The sequence below is a fragment of the Sparus aurata genome, chromosome 9 (assembly GCF_900880675.1).
Source record: "Sparus aurata chromosome 9, fSpaAur1.1, whole genome shotgun sequence".
NCBI classification, from domain to species: domain Eukaryota; kingdom Metazoa; phylum Chordata; class Actinopteri; order Spariformes; family Sparidae; genus Sparus; species Sparus aurata.
In genome coordinates, this window is record NC_044195.1 from 22,218,740 (window position 1) to 22,239,474 (window position 20,735).

General features: G+C 41.3%; 3 protein-coding genes across 3 annotated transcripts; 1 reads left to right on the forward strand and 2 right to left on the reverse strand.

Annotated features, from left to right (window-relative positions):
• Positions 1–1,936: 1,936 nt before the first annotated feature.
• On the reverse strand, positions 1,937–5,670 carry LOC115588605 (tubulin alpha chain). The gene is made up of 4 exons (XM_030429298.1): positions 5,530–5,670; positions 3,561–3,783; positions 3,263–3,411; positions 1,937–3,063 (listed from the first exon to the last, which is right to left on the reverse strand). The coding sequence occupies exons 1-4, from the start codon at positions 5,530–5,532 to the stop codon at positions 2,086–2,088; spliced, it is 1,353 nt and encodes a 450-aa protein (XP_030285158.1). The 5' UTR covers positions 5,533–5,670; the 3' UTR covers positions 1,937–2,085.
• A 669-nt stretch (positions 5,671–6,339) lies between these two features.
• On the reverse strand, positions 6,340–9,125 carry LOC115588607 (tubulin alpha chain-like). The gene is made up of 4 exons (XM_030429300.1): positions 9,044–9,125; positions 8,593–8,815; positions 8,241–8,389; positions 6,340–8,166 (listed from the first exon to the last, which is right to left on the reverse strand). The coding sequence occupies exons 1-4, from the start codon at positions 9,044–9,046 to the stop codon at positions 7,192–7,194; spliced, it is 1,350 nt and encodes a 449-aa protein (XP_030285160.1). The 5' UTR covers positions 9,047–9,125; the 3' UTR covers positions 6,340–7,191.
• Positions 9,126–13,392: 4,267 nt separating this feature from the next.
• On the forward strand, positions 13,393–20,097 carry LOC115588606 (tubulin alpha chain-like). Its single transcript, XM_030429299.1, has 4 exons — positions 13,393–13,537; positions 18,137–18,362; positions 18,462–18,610; positions 18,844–20,097. The coding sequence occupies exons 1-4, from the start codon at positions 13,535–13,537 to the stop codon at positions 19,816–19,818; spliced, it is 1,353 nt and encodes a 450-aa protein (XP_030285159.1). The 5' UTR covers positions 13,393–13,534; the 3' UTR covers positions 19,819–20,097.
• Positions 20,098–20,735: the final 638 nt, after the last annotated feature.

Sequence of the window (20,735 nt, forward strand, 5' to 3'; positions counted from 1 at the left end):
GCATAGTCACTATGTAGTGCACTATAATAGGGAGTAGTGAGTGATTTCGGACACAGCAACAGTGTTGCCTACTCTTTTCCAATGAAAGTAGCTAGCACTAGCTCCAAAAGTCCCTAAAAGTCGCCAGGTGACGTCATAAGCTCATTTACATATCAATGACATAATCGAGTAGTCATTTGCATAATGCTTACTGGTTGTGTCTGTTGCAGTGAGGGGGAGATTATTTTAAACCATATATACAAAAGGTTAATAGAGAAATCTTTACCACATAATCACAAACTCACTACAGGGACAAATATATTTGAAGTAAAAACAGGGAGAAGATCAGACAAACTATGTACATTTTTACAAGATAGAGGAACATCCTAATCTGGAGAAAGGGTGAAAGAGAGGATCAAACGTGATCTAGACTCAGCAGCTTAAGGTTATCATCAGAAAAGTTCCAGTGGAACCATGAAAGACTAAGATGTCAGAGAATTAACAGATCAAAACAGAGTAAACGGCAGCTATCCGGTCTCAAATCCACAGAGCGAGCGGCCTCGGTGTCCGCTCCTGCCTGCCCCAGCCGCCCCCCCCACACCAGCCTGCCGCCTGCGCAGCCGTGTGAGAGGGGATGGGAGAGACCCTGGCGCTGCTGCAGAGGAAGCATGGACTGCGATGACTCGCCTTTCCCCTGATGATCTGAATAAGTCGCTAAATTTGTCGCTAGCCGCTTTTTGGAAATAAAGTCGCTAAGAGGGTCTGAAAAGTCGCTAAATCTAGCGAGAAAGTTGCCAAGTTGGCAACACTGCCAAGACAGACTGGGGCTTAGCTGGTTAGCATGTTAACTTCAGTCGATATTACGGAAACACAATACATAGACGTCATAATGTCAGAACTGTTATTTCTTTGATTTCTGTTGATCATTTTAGTGAATTTTAGTGAAAATTAACATTTATTATAAATCATACCATTATACATACCGATAATTATTTAATTCCAGCAGAGGCAGTAGACCCTGTTCACTGCAGACATTTTTGCTCATCAAATCAAGAAAATCTCCGGTGGAATTTATAACATGACGGCTGCATTTCATTTAGGTGAGCTGGTTCTCTGATTCTGGTCAAGTGATTGCTCATTCACTGACATAACTTACTGGGACACATAATAGAATGGTGCTCCCGTAGTCAAAATGTCTGCTGTGAAAAGGGTTCATTGCAGTCATAGTTACAGTGCTATGACAACCCTTTGTAAACCTTTGGTTAAGTGAGAGCACAGTAGGCCTTCTCACACTGAGTAGAACAAAGAAGTGTAACTTGCCAGAAAGGAGGCTTTTAGTTCACTGTGTGACTCATCTGGTCAGGATCACATGATGAGAGAATCATGTAAGTCACAGTTATTTTGTCATGTACCAGCTCACAAAAAGTTACACATTGCTCCCATCTGGTGGCTGAGGGAAGCTATGGCAGGAAGGCCCAAGTTTAGCCCATTGTATATTTTGTGGCTAATCATCAACTTGGCATAAAGGAAGGAAATTGGAAAACAAAATATGCCTTTGTGAATGTATGGGAGGTGCTTGCAAACAGTGAAATCCAGCAAAACACAGCTGGAAAAAATTTATAGCAAGTAGTACAAAATGTATATGGCAGATTTTAATCATGTTTACTTTGATGAAAATGTTTTTTGGGGCAGTGCTACTGACTTTCCTTGACCACATATAACGTTTGTAGTCAGTACTTGTACTTTTCACAACTAATGCTCTTTTACTGGTTTCTTCTCTGAAAGCCATGTATACTCTGTCACTGTTGTAAAAGTTCAATGCCAAGCTTATTAGCCTGAGTCACTACACAGAACAGTAATAAAAGGCTTATTGTAGAGACTTACGAAATAAAAGAAAACTTTGCTTTATGGGCTGCCAAACTATGCTGGGGGAGTTTAGGAATGACCACACATTAACTTTCTTTTATTTGTGGTTTATGAGAACTTTTTTTAATGACAATACTGATAAATCACCACCACAGGTTATCAGAATGTTGCTGGGAATGTGAAACGTTCATGACAACTGTTGGAATGGGTGATGGTAAAGCCTGGATGATGTTTGGCCCTTCAATATTCCTCTCCCTCTTCATCCTCCTCTCCCATGCTGTCAGTGCCAACTTCTTCATAATCCTTCTCCAGGGCAGCCATATCTTCTCTGGCCTCAGAGAACTCTCCCTCCTCCATGCCCTCCCCAACGTACCAGTGGACAAAGGCTCTCTTGGCATACATGAGGTCAAACTTGTGGTCGAGACGGGCCCAGGCCTCGGCGATGGCCGTGGTGTTGCTCAGCATGCACACAGCCCTCTGCACCTTGGCCAAGTCTCCTCCAGGAACCACTGTTGGAGGCTGGTAGTTGATGCCCACCTTGAAGCCTGTGGGGCACCAGTCAACAAACTGGATGGTGCGTTTGGTCTTGATGGCAGCAATGGCAGAGTTGACATCTTTGGGCACGACATCACCACGATACAGCAGACAGCAGGCCATGTATTTACCATGACGAGGATCACACTTCACCATCTGATTGGCTGGCTCAAAGCAAGCATTGGTAATGTCAGCAACAGACAGCTGCTCATGGTAGGCTTTCTCAGCAGAGATGACTGGAGCGTAGGTGGCCAGAGGGAAGTGGATACGAGGGTAGGGCACCAAGTTGGTCTGGAACTCCGTCAGGTCAACATTCAGGGCTCCATCAAAGCGAAGGGAGGCTGTGATGGAAGAAACAATCTGGCCGATGAGCCTGTTCAGGTTAGTGTAAGTTGGCCTCTCGATATCAAGGTTCCTGCGGCAGATGTCGTAGATGGCCTCATTGTCTACCATGAAGGCACAGTCGGAGTGCTCCAAGGTGGTGTGAGTGGTCAGGATGGAGTTGTAAGGCTCCACTACAGCTGTGGAAACCTGGGGGGCTGGGTAGACAGCAAATTCAAGTTTTGATTTCTTTCCGTAATCAACAGAGAGTCTCTCCATCAGCAGAGAGGTGAAACCGGAGCCGGTGCCACCACCAAAGGAGTGGAAGATGAGGAATCCCTGCAGGCCGGTGCACTGATCCGCCTGAAAGCAAATTTTGCATGATCTCAAAAGGTATGAAATTACACACAAAAGAACAAACAGTCTCCAATACTTGATCCTTATTCTTAAGTTTCTTGATCAAGCTATGGTAAATACATTTTTGGAGTGCTAAATTTAGTTTAGCCAAAAGGCATGCCTGCCCAAATGCCAAATGTGTCCAGCAACCTCACTAAACTCTCACCAGTTTACGAGTCCTGTCCAGAACCAGGTCAATGATTTCCTTGCCGATGGTGTAGTGTCCACGGGCGTAGTTGTTAGCTGCATCCTCCTTTCCTGTAATTAGCTGCTCAGGGTGGAACAGCTGGCGGTAAGTTCCTGTACGCACCTCATCTGTGAAAGGAACAAATGACAACAAAAGTAAGAACTGTCCATATGGTATGCATATTTCAAAACACTGCACAACATATATGGAGAAAAAAACAAAAAACAAGACAGTATTATGCATGGAGTTTTGTACACAGCATTTACACATTACTGACCGATGACAGTGGGTTCCAGGTCGACAAAGATGGCTCTCGGAACATGCTTTCCTGCTCCAGTCTCACTGAAGAAGGTGTTGAAGGAGTCATCTCCTCCTCCAATAGTCTTGTCACTAGGCATCTGTCCGTCTGGCTGGATCCCATGTTCCAGACAGTACAGCTCCCAGCAGGCATTGCCCATCTGGGCTCCGGCTTGGCCGACATGCATAGAGATACACTCACGCTGAAAAAAAAAAAAAAGAGGGGAATGAGGTTGGTTAGAGATGGCGGCCGACCAATGGTTGATTTTGGAGCCAGATAACATTAGTGAATAATTCCAATATCAGTAACAAAAGTTGTTATTGGCCCATATCAGACAAAATATAAACCCATACGGATATATCTCCAATAGATCTGTGATTGGCCAATAGCGGCAAAATTATATATATCGGTCAGGCTTGAGATCAATGAGGCTGTCAACTAATGTTACACAGATAATCAATAATTCTTACTATATGTGCTTTGTTGGCTGACCCAACACTAACCAGTCCCTCCAGGAAGTTGCCATGTTGTGACTGCCAGTCACTGACTTCTACGCTGCTGTACATTTTGTATCCAATCCCTGCAACTTTTCTACAAATTTGACAAATCATGATAACTGGACATTTAAATTGGGAGGCAGGCAGAATTTCAAGATCACAACCTCTGTCCATGAATAACTCCCATCAGTGGTGACTAATACATTGACACTGGGGACTTTTACTGTGTGTGTCATTGTATGTCAGCTCTTAAATATTGTCATTTGTCACCCAAAAAACAAAAAAATCGGAGAAAATGGCACATCTGTTGTATTTAATTCATGCTCTATGGCACCTATGTTTTCCCTTTGAACTTAATGTTTAACTGCAATCCTTGGTGTTATGTTGGCACTCCGGGGGAGGAAAGAAGAAATGTTGACTGCGGTAATCTGCGTGCCAGAGCAGCGGCAGCATTTAAATGAAAGCAGCCATCAGACTGACCAGTGTCAGCACTGTTGGTTGTTAGATACAGGAGAATCCAGCAAATGTTGAAAGGAAAAAAGCTAGAGATGAAATGCAGTTTTGGAAGCCTGACTTTAAGAGCCATTTTTAATGGAGCCTCCGCCCTGCAAGTGGAACATAAAAACTATGGCGCTATGTGGCAGACAGGAAGGCCATGCCTCAGGAAAATGCTGAAAAAAAAACTTCCCCCACTTCTGCATCCTGTGCCTCCTCCCTTTCCTCATCTCCTCCCCTTTTGTGGCTCCCTCCTCCCCCATCCTGTCCAGCTGCATAGTGCTGTGTAACAGTCAGGGATGGCTCCCTCTCTCTCCCTCCCTCCTTCTCTCTCTCTCTCCTCATCTCAGTAAAACCAAAAACTCCTAACAGCTGCAAAATGGCTGCCAACTAACTCATACAGCCTAGGCCAGACCACTCCTCTTGACTCTTTTCTTTCTATCCATCCCCCCACTGCCACGATTACCACGATCTTGCCTTCTTTGTCAAGGATTACTGTAACTCCTCAGCAAACACGATTGAGACTCCTGCTTTTTTTCCCTTTAGTTTCTCATGGTTCTGGCTTTTATATGACTGGCTTTGCATCAGACAAGTATTAAAATGACAGTGCAGTCTAACTCATAAAGTCTCTGTCATCTGACCTAGATTGTTCAAGAGTACAGAAATGACTTATGGGGCATTGTTGTCATATGTGACTATCCCCATGGTATTCTTATCCCTGAATCGTCAACAGGCATGCCCTTAAAAGTTATATAATTTAATCTTAAAACTAATGTCTCCTAATAGGATAAAGCTGCTATTGTATCAATAACCTTCAGCTCGACAGCAGAGGCCTTATGAGCATTAAAAGAGGCTGAGTAATCCATCTAATGCTAAGAAGCAGAGACAAAAGGGAGGCTGAAGAAAAGAGAGAGTTGAAATTTCAAGGCTACGTCATCAGTTCAGTGGCTACTCACCATTTTGTATGCTTGTCCTTTCGACTGACGTTGAGGATTCAGATGCAAGGCAGAAGTGCGGAGGAGAGGGAGAGTCAGGGTTTATATAGGCAAGGATGTGGTGGGGGCAGGCTGGAGAGCACAGCTAGCAGCTGCAGAGCTCATTGGCGGGAGGGAGTAGCAGTTTGAAAAAAAAAGAGGGAAGTCCCTAACACTGTCTGTCATGATATCCGCCCTTACATTTATCTGCTTTGTCTTTCTGTTCGAGATTAGACACTCATGTATGCAAAATGAACCTCTTACTTTTTTTTTTCAAATCATGAGTGTGTGTGTGTGACAGTGAGTGTTTGCAGTGAGGAACAGTTGAGTTCGTTTCACAGACTTTTTTTCACAGCAGACGTTTTGACATCAAACAGTCGGGTAAACACAGGTGTTACACATGATACTAATTATGTTGATTGAGGTCAAGCAGAGTCCAGGTGCTGCTATTGTGCATGTTGGCTCACTAGAAAGTGTCCACTACACTAAATAGAACAGAACCTTCATTGATTTTCATGAATTAAAACCTGTGTTTACCTTCTATTTCACGACAGTATGACTGCTGTGAAAAAGGTTTGTTACATACAACGCTTGTTTTGTTTGGGAATTGATGCAAAGTGGTCTGCCCTTAAAATTTCTCACCATATTTTATGTACCTATTTTATGAATGTGTGCTTGGAGACTCATTATGATTATTTACTGCATGCATTTGCACCCACATACTCATTAACACACATACTCAATCCACCCTGTGTTTATATTAAGCCATTAAATGAGTAGTCACACAATACATATGGAACATGGACAAACTTCTTTATTGTTAATCATCAATGGTAAAAGACATACGCTCTTATGGTAAGAAGAGTCAATAATGAGCAATATGATACAATCCTTTTAAGTGGCAAGATGACACAAATGACATGGCGATATGCAGGGTTTCAGTTTAATCGCAAATTCAGAATACAAAGATGAACACTGCAATGTAATTTAACACATTACTGAAATGTATGAAAATCATTACCGAGAAATGTAAAGGCCAGTTTTGTGCTTGTCCTCGCCACCACTTTTCATCAGGCCTCTTAGGATCACAGAGCTGTGATTCACACATTACTGGGATCCTATTGTTGCCGCAGGCCGCTGTCTGAGTATGAGCTACACAAACAACACCAGTCAGTGAGTTAGTCAGTTATTTTCTCTCTGTCCTGCTCTCACAGAGTCACAGCTGAATGGTATATAGAAACTGACATAGGAGCCTTTTCATAACTTACATTCCACATGGGAGAGGATAGTGGGGGGAGGTGCACAAAGGAGAGGGTTTGGTCTAAGTTTCTCAGTCTGATACAGTGGAAAGAAAAGATCCTTAAAGGCACAAAACAAGATATGTTGGACCACAAATTTGTTTGCTTTCATTGTAAATACAATGTATTAACACAGTGCCATAACTAATAGTACAACTGACTTTAATTTCACAATTTCCTCTGTTTTTCAGGATAATGATAGGGATTATTGAAATGTGTTATGCCAAAAGGCAGTTATGTTGGATTATGTCTTCACTACAAAACATAAAAGCCCTAATTTAAAATAGGGTATCTATTGTCAGTAAGTATTACTTCAATTTGTCTTAAATGCAGGCTTTTAGGGGAGTCAGTACTCCTCTCCTTCATCCTCTTCCCCCATGTTGTCAGTACCAACCTCTTCATAATCCTTCTCCAGGGCAGCCATATCTTCTCTAGCTTCTGCAAACTCTCCCTCCTCCATGCCCTCCCCAACATACCAGTGGACAAAGGCTCTCTTGGCATACATGAGGTCAAACTTGTGGTCGAGACGGGCCCAGGCCTCAGCGATGGCCGTGGTGTTGCTCAGCATGCACACAGCCCTCTGCACCTTGGCCAGGTCTCCTCCAGGAACCACTGTTGGAGGCTGGTAGTTGATGCCCACCTTGAAGCCCGTGGGGCACCAGTCAACAAACTGGATGCTGCTTTTGGTTTTGATGGCAGCAATGGCAGAGTTGACATCTTTGGGAACCACATCGCCACGATACAGCAGACAGCAGGCCATGTATTTACCATGACGAGGGTCACACTTCACCATCTGATTTGCTGGCTCAAAGCAGGTGTTGGTAATGTCAGCAACAGACAGCTGCTCATGGTAGGCTTTCTCAGCAGAGATGACTGGAGCGTAGGTGGCCAGAGGAAAGTGGATACGAGGGTAGGGCACTAAGTTGGTCTGGAACTCCGTCAGGTCAACATTCAGGGCTCCATCAAAGCGAAGGGAGGCTGTGATTGAAGACACAATTTGGCTGATGAGACGGTTCAGGTTGGTGTATGATGGGCGCTCAATATCAAGGTTCCTGCGGCAGATGTCGTAGATGGCCTCATTGTCTACCATGAAGGCACAGTCGGAGTGCTCCAAGGTGGTGTGGGTGGTCAGGATGGAGTTGTAAGGCTCCACTACAGCTGTGGAGACCTGGGGGGCTGGGTAGATAGCAAACTCAAGCTTAGACTTTTTACCGTAATCAACAGAGAGTCTCTCCATCAGCAGGGAGGTGAAACCAGAGCCGGTGCCACCACCAAAGGAGTGGAAGATGAGGAATCCCTGCAGGCCGGTGCACTGATCAGCCTGTGAAGATAATCCAAAATTATTAATCACAGAGTCGTGAAAAGAAAAAATATACATGTTTACTAGAAACTCACCAGTTTACGAGTCCTGTCCAGAACCAGATCAATGATTTCTTTGCCAATGGTGTAGTGTCCACGGGCGTAGTTGTTAGCAGCATCCTCCTTTCCTGTAATAAGCTGCTCAGGGTGGAACAACTGACGGTAAGTTCCTGTACGTACCTCATCTGGGGAAAAAGACAGTGTTGACAAACAGGTTTACTAAAGGAAGCTTGGTATTTAAATGTTTCCACAATAGCTTAAGAAAATGTTGTTCTGGTATTAACAAGATGATTGTCATCTGCATAAATCATATTGTTTGTATCCAAAAATTGCAAAATTGTTAATATGTGTGCTTTTACTTAAGAACTAAAAAATAACAGGTTCTGACCGATAACAGTAGGTTCCAGGTCGACAAAGATGGCTCTGGGAACGTGCTTCCCTGCCCCTGTTTCACTGAAGAAGGTGCTGAAGGAGTCATCTCCTCCTCTAATATTCTTTTCAGTGGGCACCTGTCCATCTGGCTGGATTCCATGTTCCAGGCAGTACAGCTCCCAACATGCATTGCCAATCTGAGCCCCAGCTTGGCCCACATGAATGGAGATACATTCACGCTGCAGGGAGAGAGCAACACGGTTCAATTACCAGAAGTGTCTGTATACTTTTCACATTCCTGTCATGCAGAAGGTTTTTAATCACTGTAATCATATTATAACTCAACTCTGTAGTTCACAAAAATCACGTTTTGATGTACAATATCTCACACACATTAACTTAATATTTGAACAAATACAGTACATCTCACAATCGTTCAGATATGCATTAGTATACACATGTCTTACCATCGTTGTTCTCTTCTCCAATGTCTAGGTATCAGTAAGAAGATGTAATGCTTGACACAACTGTGCACCCCTGCGTTTTTATACCTGCAGCTTAAGGTGAACAGTGATTTGATCTGAGTTGTAATCAGAGAACCCACTGATGACACTAGGATAAGGCCATCCGCTTGACAGACATACACACAATGCAAAAGGAGGTCACCACCCTGTTCATTGTGTGAGTCTGTGAGTGTTTTGTGCTGGTGTGTAGTATGTTCACCTCTTATTTCAGAAAGCAGAAGCAGAATCCCAGACGAGGGGAAGGTAACCAAATGTAGTTTCACTTGGCAGTTTCTAATGCATGACCTTATGATGTGGCTTATGATAATACAAAAAAACTCCTGTTGCTTTGACTGTTTTTTATATCATAGGAACATTTATGATAAGCAATAGAATCTGAGAAAGAATCTAATTGCTTGAGTGTCACTTAAAGAACTGCTATGTATATAATATGAAAGATTTGAAAAGTAGGTATTACAGTCATTCACTATATTCTAATATTGATGTCATATGTCATATTCAGAGAATTTGAGCATACATTTAAGAATTTAAACTATTGACTGTATAAAATGTGGTCAGCGATTCACTGGTTGCAAAAATAAATCAAGATGTTTGTAAGCTTCTGAGAAAATGACCCTAAATCTCACTTGATTCATTACCTCAGTCAACAGTTTCCTAATGAGTTAATGGTCTCAATCACTACTATCAAGTCATTTTCAACACAGCATGATGGTAAATTATGATCCCATTTAGAGTTTACAGTTTGGGGCTTGGCTTCCTTTTGACAAGTCACAACAATGGTTTGTCCTTGGGTTCTTAGTCAGGTCAAATCATGATATCCTCCACAGCTCGACCCTCTCATCCAAATGTGTTCACTTCTGGCTACAAAAAATCCCCCAAAAAACAAGATGGTAACATAATGTTAAAAGTTGCAAAACAGTGGTCCACAAACCATAGGATCACCCTTCACTTGAACTGAACACATTTGCTGAATCCATAAATGTTTTGCTTCCATATTCCTTATAGGGAAACATCTGAGACTAGAAATAGAAATAGATTAATTGTTGCTCTTCCAAAAGAAGATTTGTGTGGATACTTGTGTGGATATAAAATGCTTGCTAAGAACATAAGGTGAGACTCTTGTTAACATTTATTATTGAGAAACAAAATCTTCATATTTAGAACATCTCTTCTAAATCCCAGTGGCGCATTTAACAATTTTTTTTTTTTTTTTTTTTTTTTTTTACTGGTTTATAAAAATGAGGTACATTGTCAAGCATACCACTTTCCCACACTATCTTCCTGAGTTAAACCTGAATTGTCAGTGTCTATATGAGACCTGCTCCTCCTTCCATGTTAGTTCCCTCAACCCCTTGGGAAAGAAGAGAAACTAAATACAACTGCCTCATAAAGCATCAGCTGACTAATTGGAGTAAACAACACTTGCAACACAGCCAAAATGACACAAACTCTTGTGTCCTTGGTCAGATTTCTAAGCTCAGAATGCCAGTAGGTTGTAGTTCACATGTTTACATTTGGTCTCAACCTGAGTTTCAGTTGGATAGCTGCCTGTTTCAACTGGCACAAAGAACCTAGACTGATAAAACAATGCCAAAACAAGTCGAACCACTTTCAAGACCAGCAGGCATCTGCTGTTTGCACTGAGTCAGTATGATTAATTGTTTTGAGGTAAAACACTGTCTACATTCAAAAATGTCATGTGGACTACTGCTCTTACCATATTTTTATGTAACTGCTTTATTTTCATCAAAAATAACTGGTGGTGAAAATGAAAGTAACCCAGTACTAAGATAAACAGTCTGTCACTGACTTTGATCATGTTTATCTTGAACATATTTGTGGCACCAGGCAGCTGAGGGTGATACCACAGTGTCATCTTCACCACTATTTATTATAAGGTTGGTGAGAGGCAGTTAGATTTATTGGTAACAATGAAGGTAATCAATGTTGATAATTAACATAACTTCGACACAAAGCTCAGAAAGCACCATGTTGTAAATAGTCTGCAATGTTATTTCAAACAAAAACAGTAGCAGTGCCACACAGTATGGCGAGTATAAACACTCATATGAGTTGAAGTACTCTTGAATATTTCTGGGAAAGAACACGCCTGGCTGTTCTCTCATAGGTATTGCTTGGGTCATAAAGCTGTGTCCCACTTCCATTGTCTGGCAGTGTAGGTCCCCAGTGCCCCTTAATAAAGTCTTTTCACTAACAGAAAGAATGAATGACACCTATAAAAGAACAAAAAGTACAATGAAGAGATCATTTGCACAACTCTGAAGTCACAAGAGATAAGTGTTTTATAATTCTTATGTTGTAAAAACTCACCAAAGGGCCTATATTTCCATGTGACCAAGCCACATATGGTATAATACATTACAAAAGGGCTTATGATCGAAATTTTGGTAGTTGAAGGGTGACAGGCACTCACCAATCACTTCATTAAGTACACTAGTACAATCTAATGTGATCTAATACAACAGCTCTGTCAAGAATTCTTTACACTATCATAAAGTCAGTAAATTCTACATTATGTTTATTATTGATGTTGTAGTAGGTGGTGGTGTTGTACTGGAGTTCATCATATTGAACGGTGTTTCTAATATTTTGCCTCTTCAACACCACTGTTAAGTAAAACCTCAACAATAAACAGCGTAGTTAAATTAATACCTGACTGACAGCGCCAATCAAGACTGAAAATAATTGTTATTGTAATAACTGAACATAATTATCTCTGTAAAGGTGGGATTTGTTGCAGAGTCTTGTCTAATGCAGAGTCTTGTCCTAATGAAGTGGCTGGTGAGTGTATACAACCCACAACAGTGGTTAAAAAAAAAGGACTTCTGCTCCAAGATATCGCATGACTGTCTGACACACAGTTTCCTTCAGGGACTCATGGTAAAGCAACCACGACCTCTAGCTTTGAAATGGTACAATGACAGTCTGGCCAGGAAAAATGGCTGAGGAGGGGTTGGTGTTCAGTCAGCAGGATGTCTGCCCCACCCACAGGACAACTGACTGCAGGCGCAACCTTTCATACAGTATGTACAGTACATATATAGGTAGTGTGGAGTGGTCATAAATAACTGTAAAATAATATGTTATCAGTTGGCAGGAAAGGTAGTTTTGAATTGATACAGTGAGCAGAATTGGATATTTTTCTAACTGAGCAATTATTATTTTTATTTTGTCTCGCGTTCTGTAGAGCACTATAGAGCACAGGCTGGCTACAAGAGGACCCGAGTAAAAATGTACATGAAGTATCAAAAGTCATTATGCAGAAACACACATTTTATAGAATATTATGACATATAATTTGTTATTATTAATAACAAATAGATATAGCATTTACAGTGCATGCTGTAGTTTGTCGACATGGAACCAAATCTTATAAAAAAAGCACTGATGTTTACATTTAACTGATTTTGATTAATTGTTTTAATATTCAGTGATTTATATTCATACTAATAGTTCATCATTTAGACAAAAAACACACAAATCAAAATAAGATGCCACAACTGGCAGTGAGTCTGCTTTCTTTTCTTTTAGCAGTTAAGTGATATACTCAAAGACTGAAAATATACACTTATTATATTGTATACTGTAACATTTCATGGTAAAAAAAAAGGGTAGTCTAGTAGGCTACTATTAAAAATATTACATTTAGTTTGATCAATATAATATGAGGACTAAGTGCTAAAAAAAGGCTTGCCATACATAAGAATTCATAAATTTGGTGCAGTAACAGACATACGTGTCAGCATGTGTAAAGTGCCTACCAGTGTTACTACATGTCACTGTCTATGTCAGCTTAACTTAATTTAATTTTAATTTAAACATGGATAACCTATGTTCATAATATATGCTGCATATTTATAATAGCAGCCAACTTCAACTTCAACATTACTTTCTTTTTTTTCTTTTTTAATTATTATTATTTTTAATTTTTTTTTTTACCATGAAATCATATTTTATACAATATAAAAAGTGTATAATTTTTACTCCTGGAGTATATCACTGATTAATGAAAGAAAGCAGACTCATTACCAGTTGCAGTGTCTTATTTTGATTTCCAGGCTTTGTTCATTTATTGTGTCCATGATTGTCATTATTAGTACTTAAATTAATATAAATCACTGACTATTAAAACGATTCATCAACACCAGTGGGATGTAATCGTTGGTGCTTTTTAATCAGATAGCCCACAGCTTTCACTTCTACTGGAGCACAGTGGCCCGCGCGCTCGCGGCGCGCGTCCATGCGGCAGAGGCAGGTGGGAGTGGTTTGCAGTTGGATATAGCCTGACAGCTCCTCGCCCACCTGGCATTACTTACTCACTCGGACCACATTGACGGCTGCTGTGAGAAGCTTCAGAAAGGCTAAAGCCAGCTGCACTTCGATTTCTCTCAAAAGTCTCTCCAAGAAGCTACAATGGTAAGTATAGTCTACTATAAGAAGTTTTGTTTCAGGGGAGGATTTCCCTCCAAAGCTCCACTTGTTTAAATATCCAAACGAATAGAAATGACCTTTAGCTTATTTGTTTTTCTTGGTTTTACATTGTGTGGGAGGGTGTCTTCTGTGTTTAAATTGTGCTTGAAAAGATGTGAGTAAAGGTGCAGTGTTGCAGCAGTGCACTGCTCTCTGTGTGGCCTCCTGTAGCAGGACACTGACAGAAATAGACCCAGTGACTGGCAGTAAAGCTGAGCTGGCTGCTGGCCTAGATGGGTGAGCAGGTGCTAATGATTACTGCACAGATTCAGCACATCAGGACAGGCAAACATACAGGACCAAGATGATATTGTGATTTATTTATTCTGCATTCAGATTAGGTGAAAGAGCTGCTTAATTCAAACCTCAAGCAGCATTTATGACTGTTTTTACTACCCATTTCTAGGCCACCAGGTAGTTCGGTGGGTGATAATCATACACGTCGGTAAGGAATTAAGGTGTGCCTCAGAACGCATCTTAGAAACAAGTCTGTGCAGAAGTGTCACTGCGGGGCAGGAAACTGTTTTTTCCCTCGTAATACACATGGCCACGGGAAAGTAGACTGTGGTTTGTGTTTTAATCTTCAACAACAATTTAAAAGTTGCTTCCAGTCAGAACAAAGTCGAAGCACTTGTTTTAGTAAAATTGGTCTAGTAGCTAAATGCCAAATGTGACAAATTGGAGCCTCTGTGAATGGTATTATATAACTTGAGTAGTAATATTCTCATTCACTTGTACTTATTACACACACACACACTACATTTGCTTCTGTTTGCAAAGTGTAGTATAAACACAGCTTGCATGCATTGCTTATAAAAAAAAACAACTGGTGTCCTTGTGTACTGAGTACACTACCACTAGTGCACCCGCCCTAAGCAAACAGTCCTGGTCCATAAAATGTGGTTCCTATTATTGTTAGCGTTAAAGTGCTACAATAGATGAATTGTACAGAGCTGAATGGTGACCGTTTATAACAATTTTCATACAAATGAAAGGTTAACAATAAACAAAACAAAACAAAAAATAGGGGGAGGATCATAATCCACAGGCTTGTGGAAACTAGATTTTATAATTGGCGTAATCCATGGTTGTGGTAGAATGGCGTGCAAATCAGGTTTAACGTCAAAATGACACACCAGAACGCGTCATGATGGCACTAAATTCTAAAGGGAGGCTTACCTTGGCGGTATTCATGTGCTCAGCTATTTGTCTCGAACCAATCAGTTACTATATATTGCGTGCGATGGTGGTTCTTGTGTTGTGCTGACTCAACCTACATGCCTGGGACACAGTTTAACTTTTACATCTCTAGTTGTTTTAATTGGTTGACCATTTGTTTCCTTTTTAGAGTTGAAAAACTGTGGCAGCGACCTAAAGTGAGACGGATGTTGTCTGCCTTTGAGGGCTCATAGTGTTTGTCACATGGATTTAGTCAGACTGGGGGGGATCACCACAGGAAACACCACCGGGTTATTTATTATTTATCAGAATCAATAGTGTTCATCCTTGGCTATAAAAAACTACAACAGATGTCTTTCCGTGCACTACTTTACAGTTCACAAGTGAGAACATTTGGTCTAATGAACTTGAGGAAAAGGTATTGTATTTCACAAAATGGAACACATGGGGAACAAACTAGTATGGGAATTCAACAGTCCATCAAAATCAAGACATGTGGCACAGCTCCTCTCAGCACACCATGTTTATTCCCTCTTTTCAACATATTTTGAAGGAGAGAATTTTCGCCTGAGGGGGGCCTACAGAGAAAAGGTCAAAGGACCATCGTAAAAGTTCTCCATTTGGGACAACGGATATCCACAATAAATGCATAAATAATACCAGGCCAGTACATTGTTAAATACAAAACTGTAGCTGACAGTTTGGGCATAATTTATGCTTAGCTAATTTCGCACACAAGAATTGATTTAGTACAGCTCCTCTGTTGTTGTTGTCAGAGGTGCTGGGTCAGACATGTGTGAGCTGACCAATCAGAGCAGACTGGTTCTAAAACGGAGTGTTTCAGAACAGGGGAATACAGAGTCACAGCACTGGACAGTATGAGAAAACTGATGTTTTTTTTTTTTTTAGTATTAAAGCATGCAAACCTATTCAAGTAGTAACCCAAAATAAAATGATGAGCCTGAAAATGAGCATAATATATGAATAATAAATATTCTAATGTGGCCTCGGACAGGGCTACTGACCAAATGAAAAAGGAAGTGTAAAGTAAACCAAATCACAATAAGCATTCATACAACATGCAAACGTACCAAATAGAAAAGACACACAAAGAATGATTAATATGTTTGCTTTTGCTCTTAAAGTATAGTTAATCAGGGTTTAAGCCAATATGTATAATAAACTAAACACAAGGCAGTTTGGGATCAGACAAGCGTCCATTAAACCATTATCTATCCTCACCTTGTCTTTATGGGACATTATGTGGGTTTTCCTATTATAGAGGCAGAACGCACTGTAATGATGGGGTATTAAGGGATCGCTGTTCTCATGTCAGCTGACCTGAAAATGCTTTTAACAAATGAATTATTCTCTTTTGTTTTTGGTCTATTTTGTTCACCCTTGCCCCCCATCTGTTTCTGACAGGATGTTATCATTACTCACGGACAAAACTGGAATCTCAGGTCCGTGGTGGAGCCTTAGACAAGCCCTTTTTTGCATCACAAACAGACACACCCTGACAGGAACAGTTTGCAGTTTAAGAGAGTATTTTGTCTCCAGGCCTGAATTAACTGTTACTTGCTTGTGGCTGTGGTGATGACAAATAATATCACACCATCAAGTTTCAACATCATTTCAAAGCCTTTTTACATTTATCATTTTCAACTTTAACTTTGAGTAATCCAGCCTGGCAGTGACCACTATTTTTGGGACTGCCAGTCAGTGTTTACAGAAACAGTCAGCCTGTACTGCTAGGTGTCAGGTTAGCGTGAGGAACCCAAAATAGCTGCAGCACAGAGCTCTGCTAACCTGGAAACCCAGGCCAGTGTGGGGAGGGCGGCTTTTGCTTTGGATAGCTACAGATGAAGAAGCATTTGATCCATCTAAAAACAGTCAACAGGGATTTAGTGAGATTTTAACTAATTCCAAAATACTATGGGTTCTTCTGTAAAACCCTGGACCACTGCCCATTTTCCCTCACCCACCAGCACAGTCTCTTGTCTGCCTGATCACTGTGAAGGGGAAAGTTTGGGGAAAAGGATAAAAATAGCAGCCTGACATGAAGAAAGGTGGCGATGTATAGTATTTCAAAAGTTGCCACAGTAACATGGATTAGGATAAAGTAATAGGTCCAAAAGAAAAAGTGCTACTTGTGAGAGAAAAAAACATGTGAAATAAATAAAGGGAAATAAATAGAGAGCATTTTTTGATAATTGATTAATAACCTAAAGGTGCAAAGAATTTTAGACAATTATTTAACAAAGTAACAACAGAAAATTAAGAAACAACAGTTTTGATGTTGTGACGTCAGTGTTGCAGAGATGTCTACTGAGGTAAGCATGCTAGCCAGCGAGGCGCGGCCCACCCTGCTCCAAAGCACCTGGGCCACAGGTGCACAGACAACACCCTCCTGGTACCTGAGCTCCCAGCTGCATAGCTGACTGAGCAGCCTTGAGCAGTTACTTTTGAGATAAGCAGCCCTTGTATTTGTTTAAAGTTTTAAATTCGACAGGTGGGCAATCCTGACTTATTGCACCTTTTTTTTAATATAAATAATGAAGAAGGAAATCCTTCATCTTTGATGAAAGAAAAAGTTAATATTTTCTTTCTTTTCCCAGCTTCATGTTGTTTTGTCTTCAAGTTTAACACCAATTGAAAACCTAGGAAAAATATGTATGCTAACCAGACTGTCTTATTGATTTGCAACAGTGGGTCAATGTTTTTGATGCTGACTATGTTAAAGGTATAGATTGGGAAACTTGTTGTCTGCTTTAAGTCCCATAATTCTTGCTTCCACTCTTCCACTCTACCTCTTTTCTTGCACAATCTGCTGTGTATTGCCACACAGTAGTTTAGTATGTCTTTGAACAAATTCTGTAGGTAGTGGCTAACGCAAATTCAGTAAGATTTAATTAGTGTTTTTAGAATTTTTTTATCTGTTCAATGGCAAGAATCCTTCTCTAAAATAAATCAATGTCCGCTACTTTTTCCATGGATGTCTTTTTATTTAGATCTTCTTGGAAGTGTAAATGTTAAATGCCCAGTTGTTCTCAGAACTTGACCTCCATTTCAGCTCATGAGCCTTGCTCATAGACAGTCACATGAGATATGACGACAGCTGTCACAATTCTGTTTACTTTACACTCAGCGTCAGCCCTCTTCTGCCCATATAACTTTTTGCTTCCATCTAGTGGCAGAGTTTATGAATTATTCCTATGGATTTTCACAACTGTGGCATTCATGTGTACAAATGTTTTTACATTTTGCTGTTGCAAAGCAAAAGTCATCATCCACATCTTCTGAAGCTCTACTCCTTAACCTCGTTTCCCTTCCCCTTTTTTACCTTCTCCTCTTCCTTGCTTCCAGCGTGAATGTATCTCCGTACACGTAGGCCAGGCTGGTGTCCAGATGGGGAACACCTGCTGGGAGCTCTACTGTCTGGAACACGGCATCCAGCCGGATGGTCAGATGCCCAACAAAAAGCAGTCTGGGTCATGCCACGATGATTCCTTTACCACCTTCTTCAGTGAGACTGGGGCTAGGAAGTACGTCCCCAGAGCCATCTTTGTTGACCTGGAACCGACCGTCATTGGTCAGTAGTGTTATGATGTGGAGCTATTTGATCTATGCACCAATACCCTCCTATAAAAGCCTAATTAGCTCTCTAAACTGTTGCTTATGCCTTTCTTAGATGAGGTGCGCACGGGAACATACCGTCAGCTCTTTCATCCCGAACAGCTGATCTCGGGAAAGGAAGATGCTGCCAATAACTACGCCCGGGGACACTACACCATCGGCAAAGAGATCATTGACTCTGTCTTAGACAGAATCCGCAAGCTGGTAAGACGCTTTAAGTCCCATTCATGCTGGCATTGCCCTCTAACCCTAACCCCGACCCTAACAAAGAGCCATACAGTCAATTTGTCCAGTCACACAGCTACTCATTTTCATTGATCCATTGACCTAACTCGACATCATTTTTGTGGCAGTAATATAGAACATAAGGGTACAACAGCTTAGCTTAATTTTTGCATTTCTTTCCAGCTTTTGTAATTGTCCCTCTGTGTCTTTAGGCTGATCAGTGCACAGGTCTCCAAGGCTTCCTGGTGTTCCACTCCTTTGGTGGAGGCACTGGCTCTGGTTTCACCTCCCTGCTGATGGAGAGACTCTCTGTTGACTTTGGCAAAAAGTCTAAGCTTGAGTTTGCCATCTACCCAGCCCCCCAGGTGTCCACAGCTGTAGTGGAGCCTTACAACTCCATCCTGACCACCCACACCACCTTGGAGCACTCCGACTGTGCCTTCATGGTAGACAATGAGGCCATCTACGACATCTGCCGCAGGAACCTCGATATTGAACGCCCATCATACACCAACCTGAACCGCCTCATCAGCCAGATAGTGTCTTCAATCACAGCCTCACTTCGCTTTGATGGAGCTCTGAATGTTGACCTGACGGAGTTCCAGACCAACTTAGTGCCCTACCCTCGTATCCACTTCCCTCTGGCCACCTACGCTCCAGTCATCTCTGCTGAGAAAGCCTACCATGAGCAGCTGTCTGTTGCTGAGATCACAAACTCCTGCTTTGAGCCGGCCAATCAGATGGTGAAGTGTGACCCTCGTCATGGTAAATACATGGCCTGCTGTCTGCTGTATCGTGGCGATGTTGTGCCCAAAGATGTCAATGTCGCCATTGCTGCTATCAAGACCAAACGCAGCATCCAGTTTGTTGACTGGTGCCCTACGGGCTTCAAGGTGGGCATCAACTACCAGCCTCCAACAGTGGTTCCTGGAGGAGACCTGGCCAAGGTGCAGAGGGCTGTGTGCATGTTGAGCAACACCACGGCCATCGCCGAGGCCTGGGCCCGTCTCGACCACAAGTTTGACCTCATGTATGCCAAGAGAGCCTTTGTCCACTGGTACGTTGGGGAGGGTATGGAGGAGGGAGAGTTCTCTGAGGCCAGAGAAGATATGGCTGCCCTGGAGAAGGATTATGAAGAAGTTGGGATCGACTCATTTGAGGAGGATGAGGAAGGGGAGGAATATTAGACCAGCTTAGCTTTCATTTGTTATTTTCAGGGACAAAATTGGTCTGTTGAATAAATAGAAATATTTAAGAAATGGAGCATATTTTGCATGTTGGTTTCAAATTTAGAAATATTGTTTTTGTTTTAAATTTACCTTTTTTTTTATTCAGTATCTACTCATGTGCCTAAGGTCTGAGGTAATTCTTTTGTTGTGCATTGAGAATGTTACTTTTTGACAAGACTGAAATAACCCAGTGTTTGAAACCTGTGTTGATGCTCATTAAATCGTTCCCCAAACATATTGCCTGTTTATTTATGACTTTAAAATATTATTTTTTCTTGTCTTATAAGTGATCGAGTTATTTAGCACTCACTATAATCTATTTTTTATTTCATTTGGCACTGTTTTGAGGAAGTGCTGTGTCATTGTTGAACCAAACCTAGTTGGAATATCTGTAGTTTTATAGCTCAGCCACTAGAGCCCAGTCAAATCAGGTTTATGGAGCCTTGTCTTTGTAAGAAGGACCTGGTTGTCAGGGAGACATGCAGTATGAAAAAGTTCTTCAGTCAGCTGACCAAGACAGACATCTACGTCTCTTATATAAACCAAATTTCCACCCATATCTCTGTCTTTCATTTATTTGACACATTATTAACCACATACTTCATTTGGAGTGAACCATGCAGGTTACTTTACTGTAAAGCAGACAAACTATACCAAGTTTTCTTTGTGCTTCTATGGCTCTGATGGAGCATCCTCTCACATTAATGTCCTACAAACAACAATATATAATTGATAACACATCACAATAATAGCCCATTAACACTGATCTCAATATGCAACTTCTAACTGCATGTATCAACTAAATGTGGTGGAGAGGAAGCAAAAAGTAGCAGAAAATTGTTTGAAATTTTGACACAAAGAAAAAGCCAGGTCGA

Excerpts from the sequence above, each read along its gene's own strand:
- LOC115588605 (XM_030429298.1), bottom strand. Across the intron at positions 3,412-3,560 it reads CCTGGAACCCACTGTCATCG|ATGAGGTGCGTACAGGAACT; the intron begins GTCAGTAATGTG and ends TTCCTTTCACAG. Across the intron at positions 3,064-3,262 it reads TGGACAGGACTCGTAAACTG|GCGGATCAGTGCACCGGCCT; the intron begins GTGAGAGTTTAG and ends ATTTGCTTTCAG.
- LOC115588606 (XM_030429299.1), top strand. Across the intron at positions 18,363-18,461 it reads CCTGGAACCGACCGTCATTG|ATGAGGTGCGCACGGGAACA; the intron begins GTCAGTAGTGTT and ends TGCCTTTCTTAG. Across the intron at positions 18,611-18,843 it reads TAGACAGAATCCGCAAGCTG|GCTGATCAGTGCACAGGTCT; the intron begins GTAAGACGCTTT and ends CTGTGTCTTTAG.
- LOC115588607 (XM_030429300.1), bottom strand. Across the intron at positions 8,390-8,592 it reads CCTGGAACCTACTGTTATCG|ATGAGGTACGTACAGGAACT; the intron begins GTCAGAACCTGT and ends CTTTTTCCCCAG. Across the intron at positions 8,167-8,240 it reads TGGACAGGACTCGTAAACTG|GCTGATCAGTGCACCGGCCT; the intron begins GTGAGTTTCTAG and ends TTATCTTCACAG.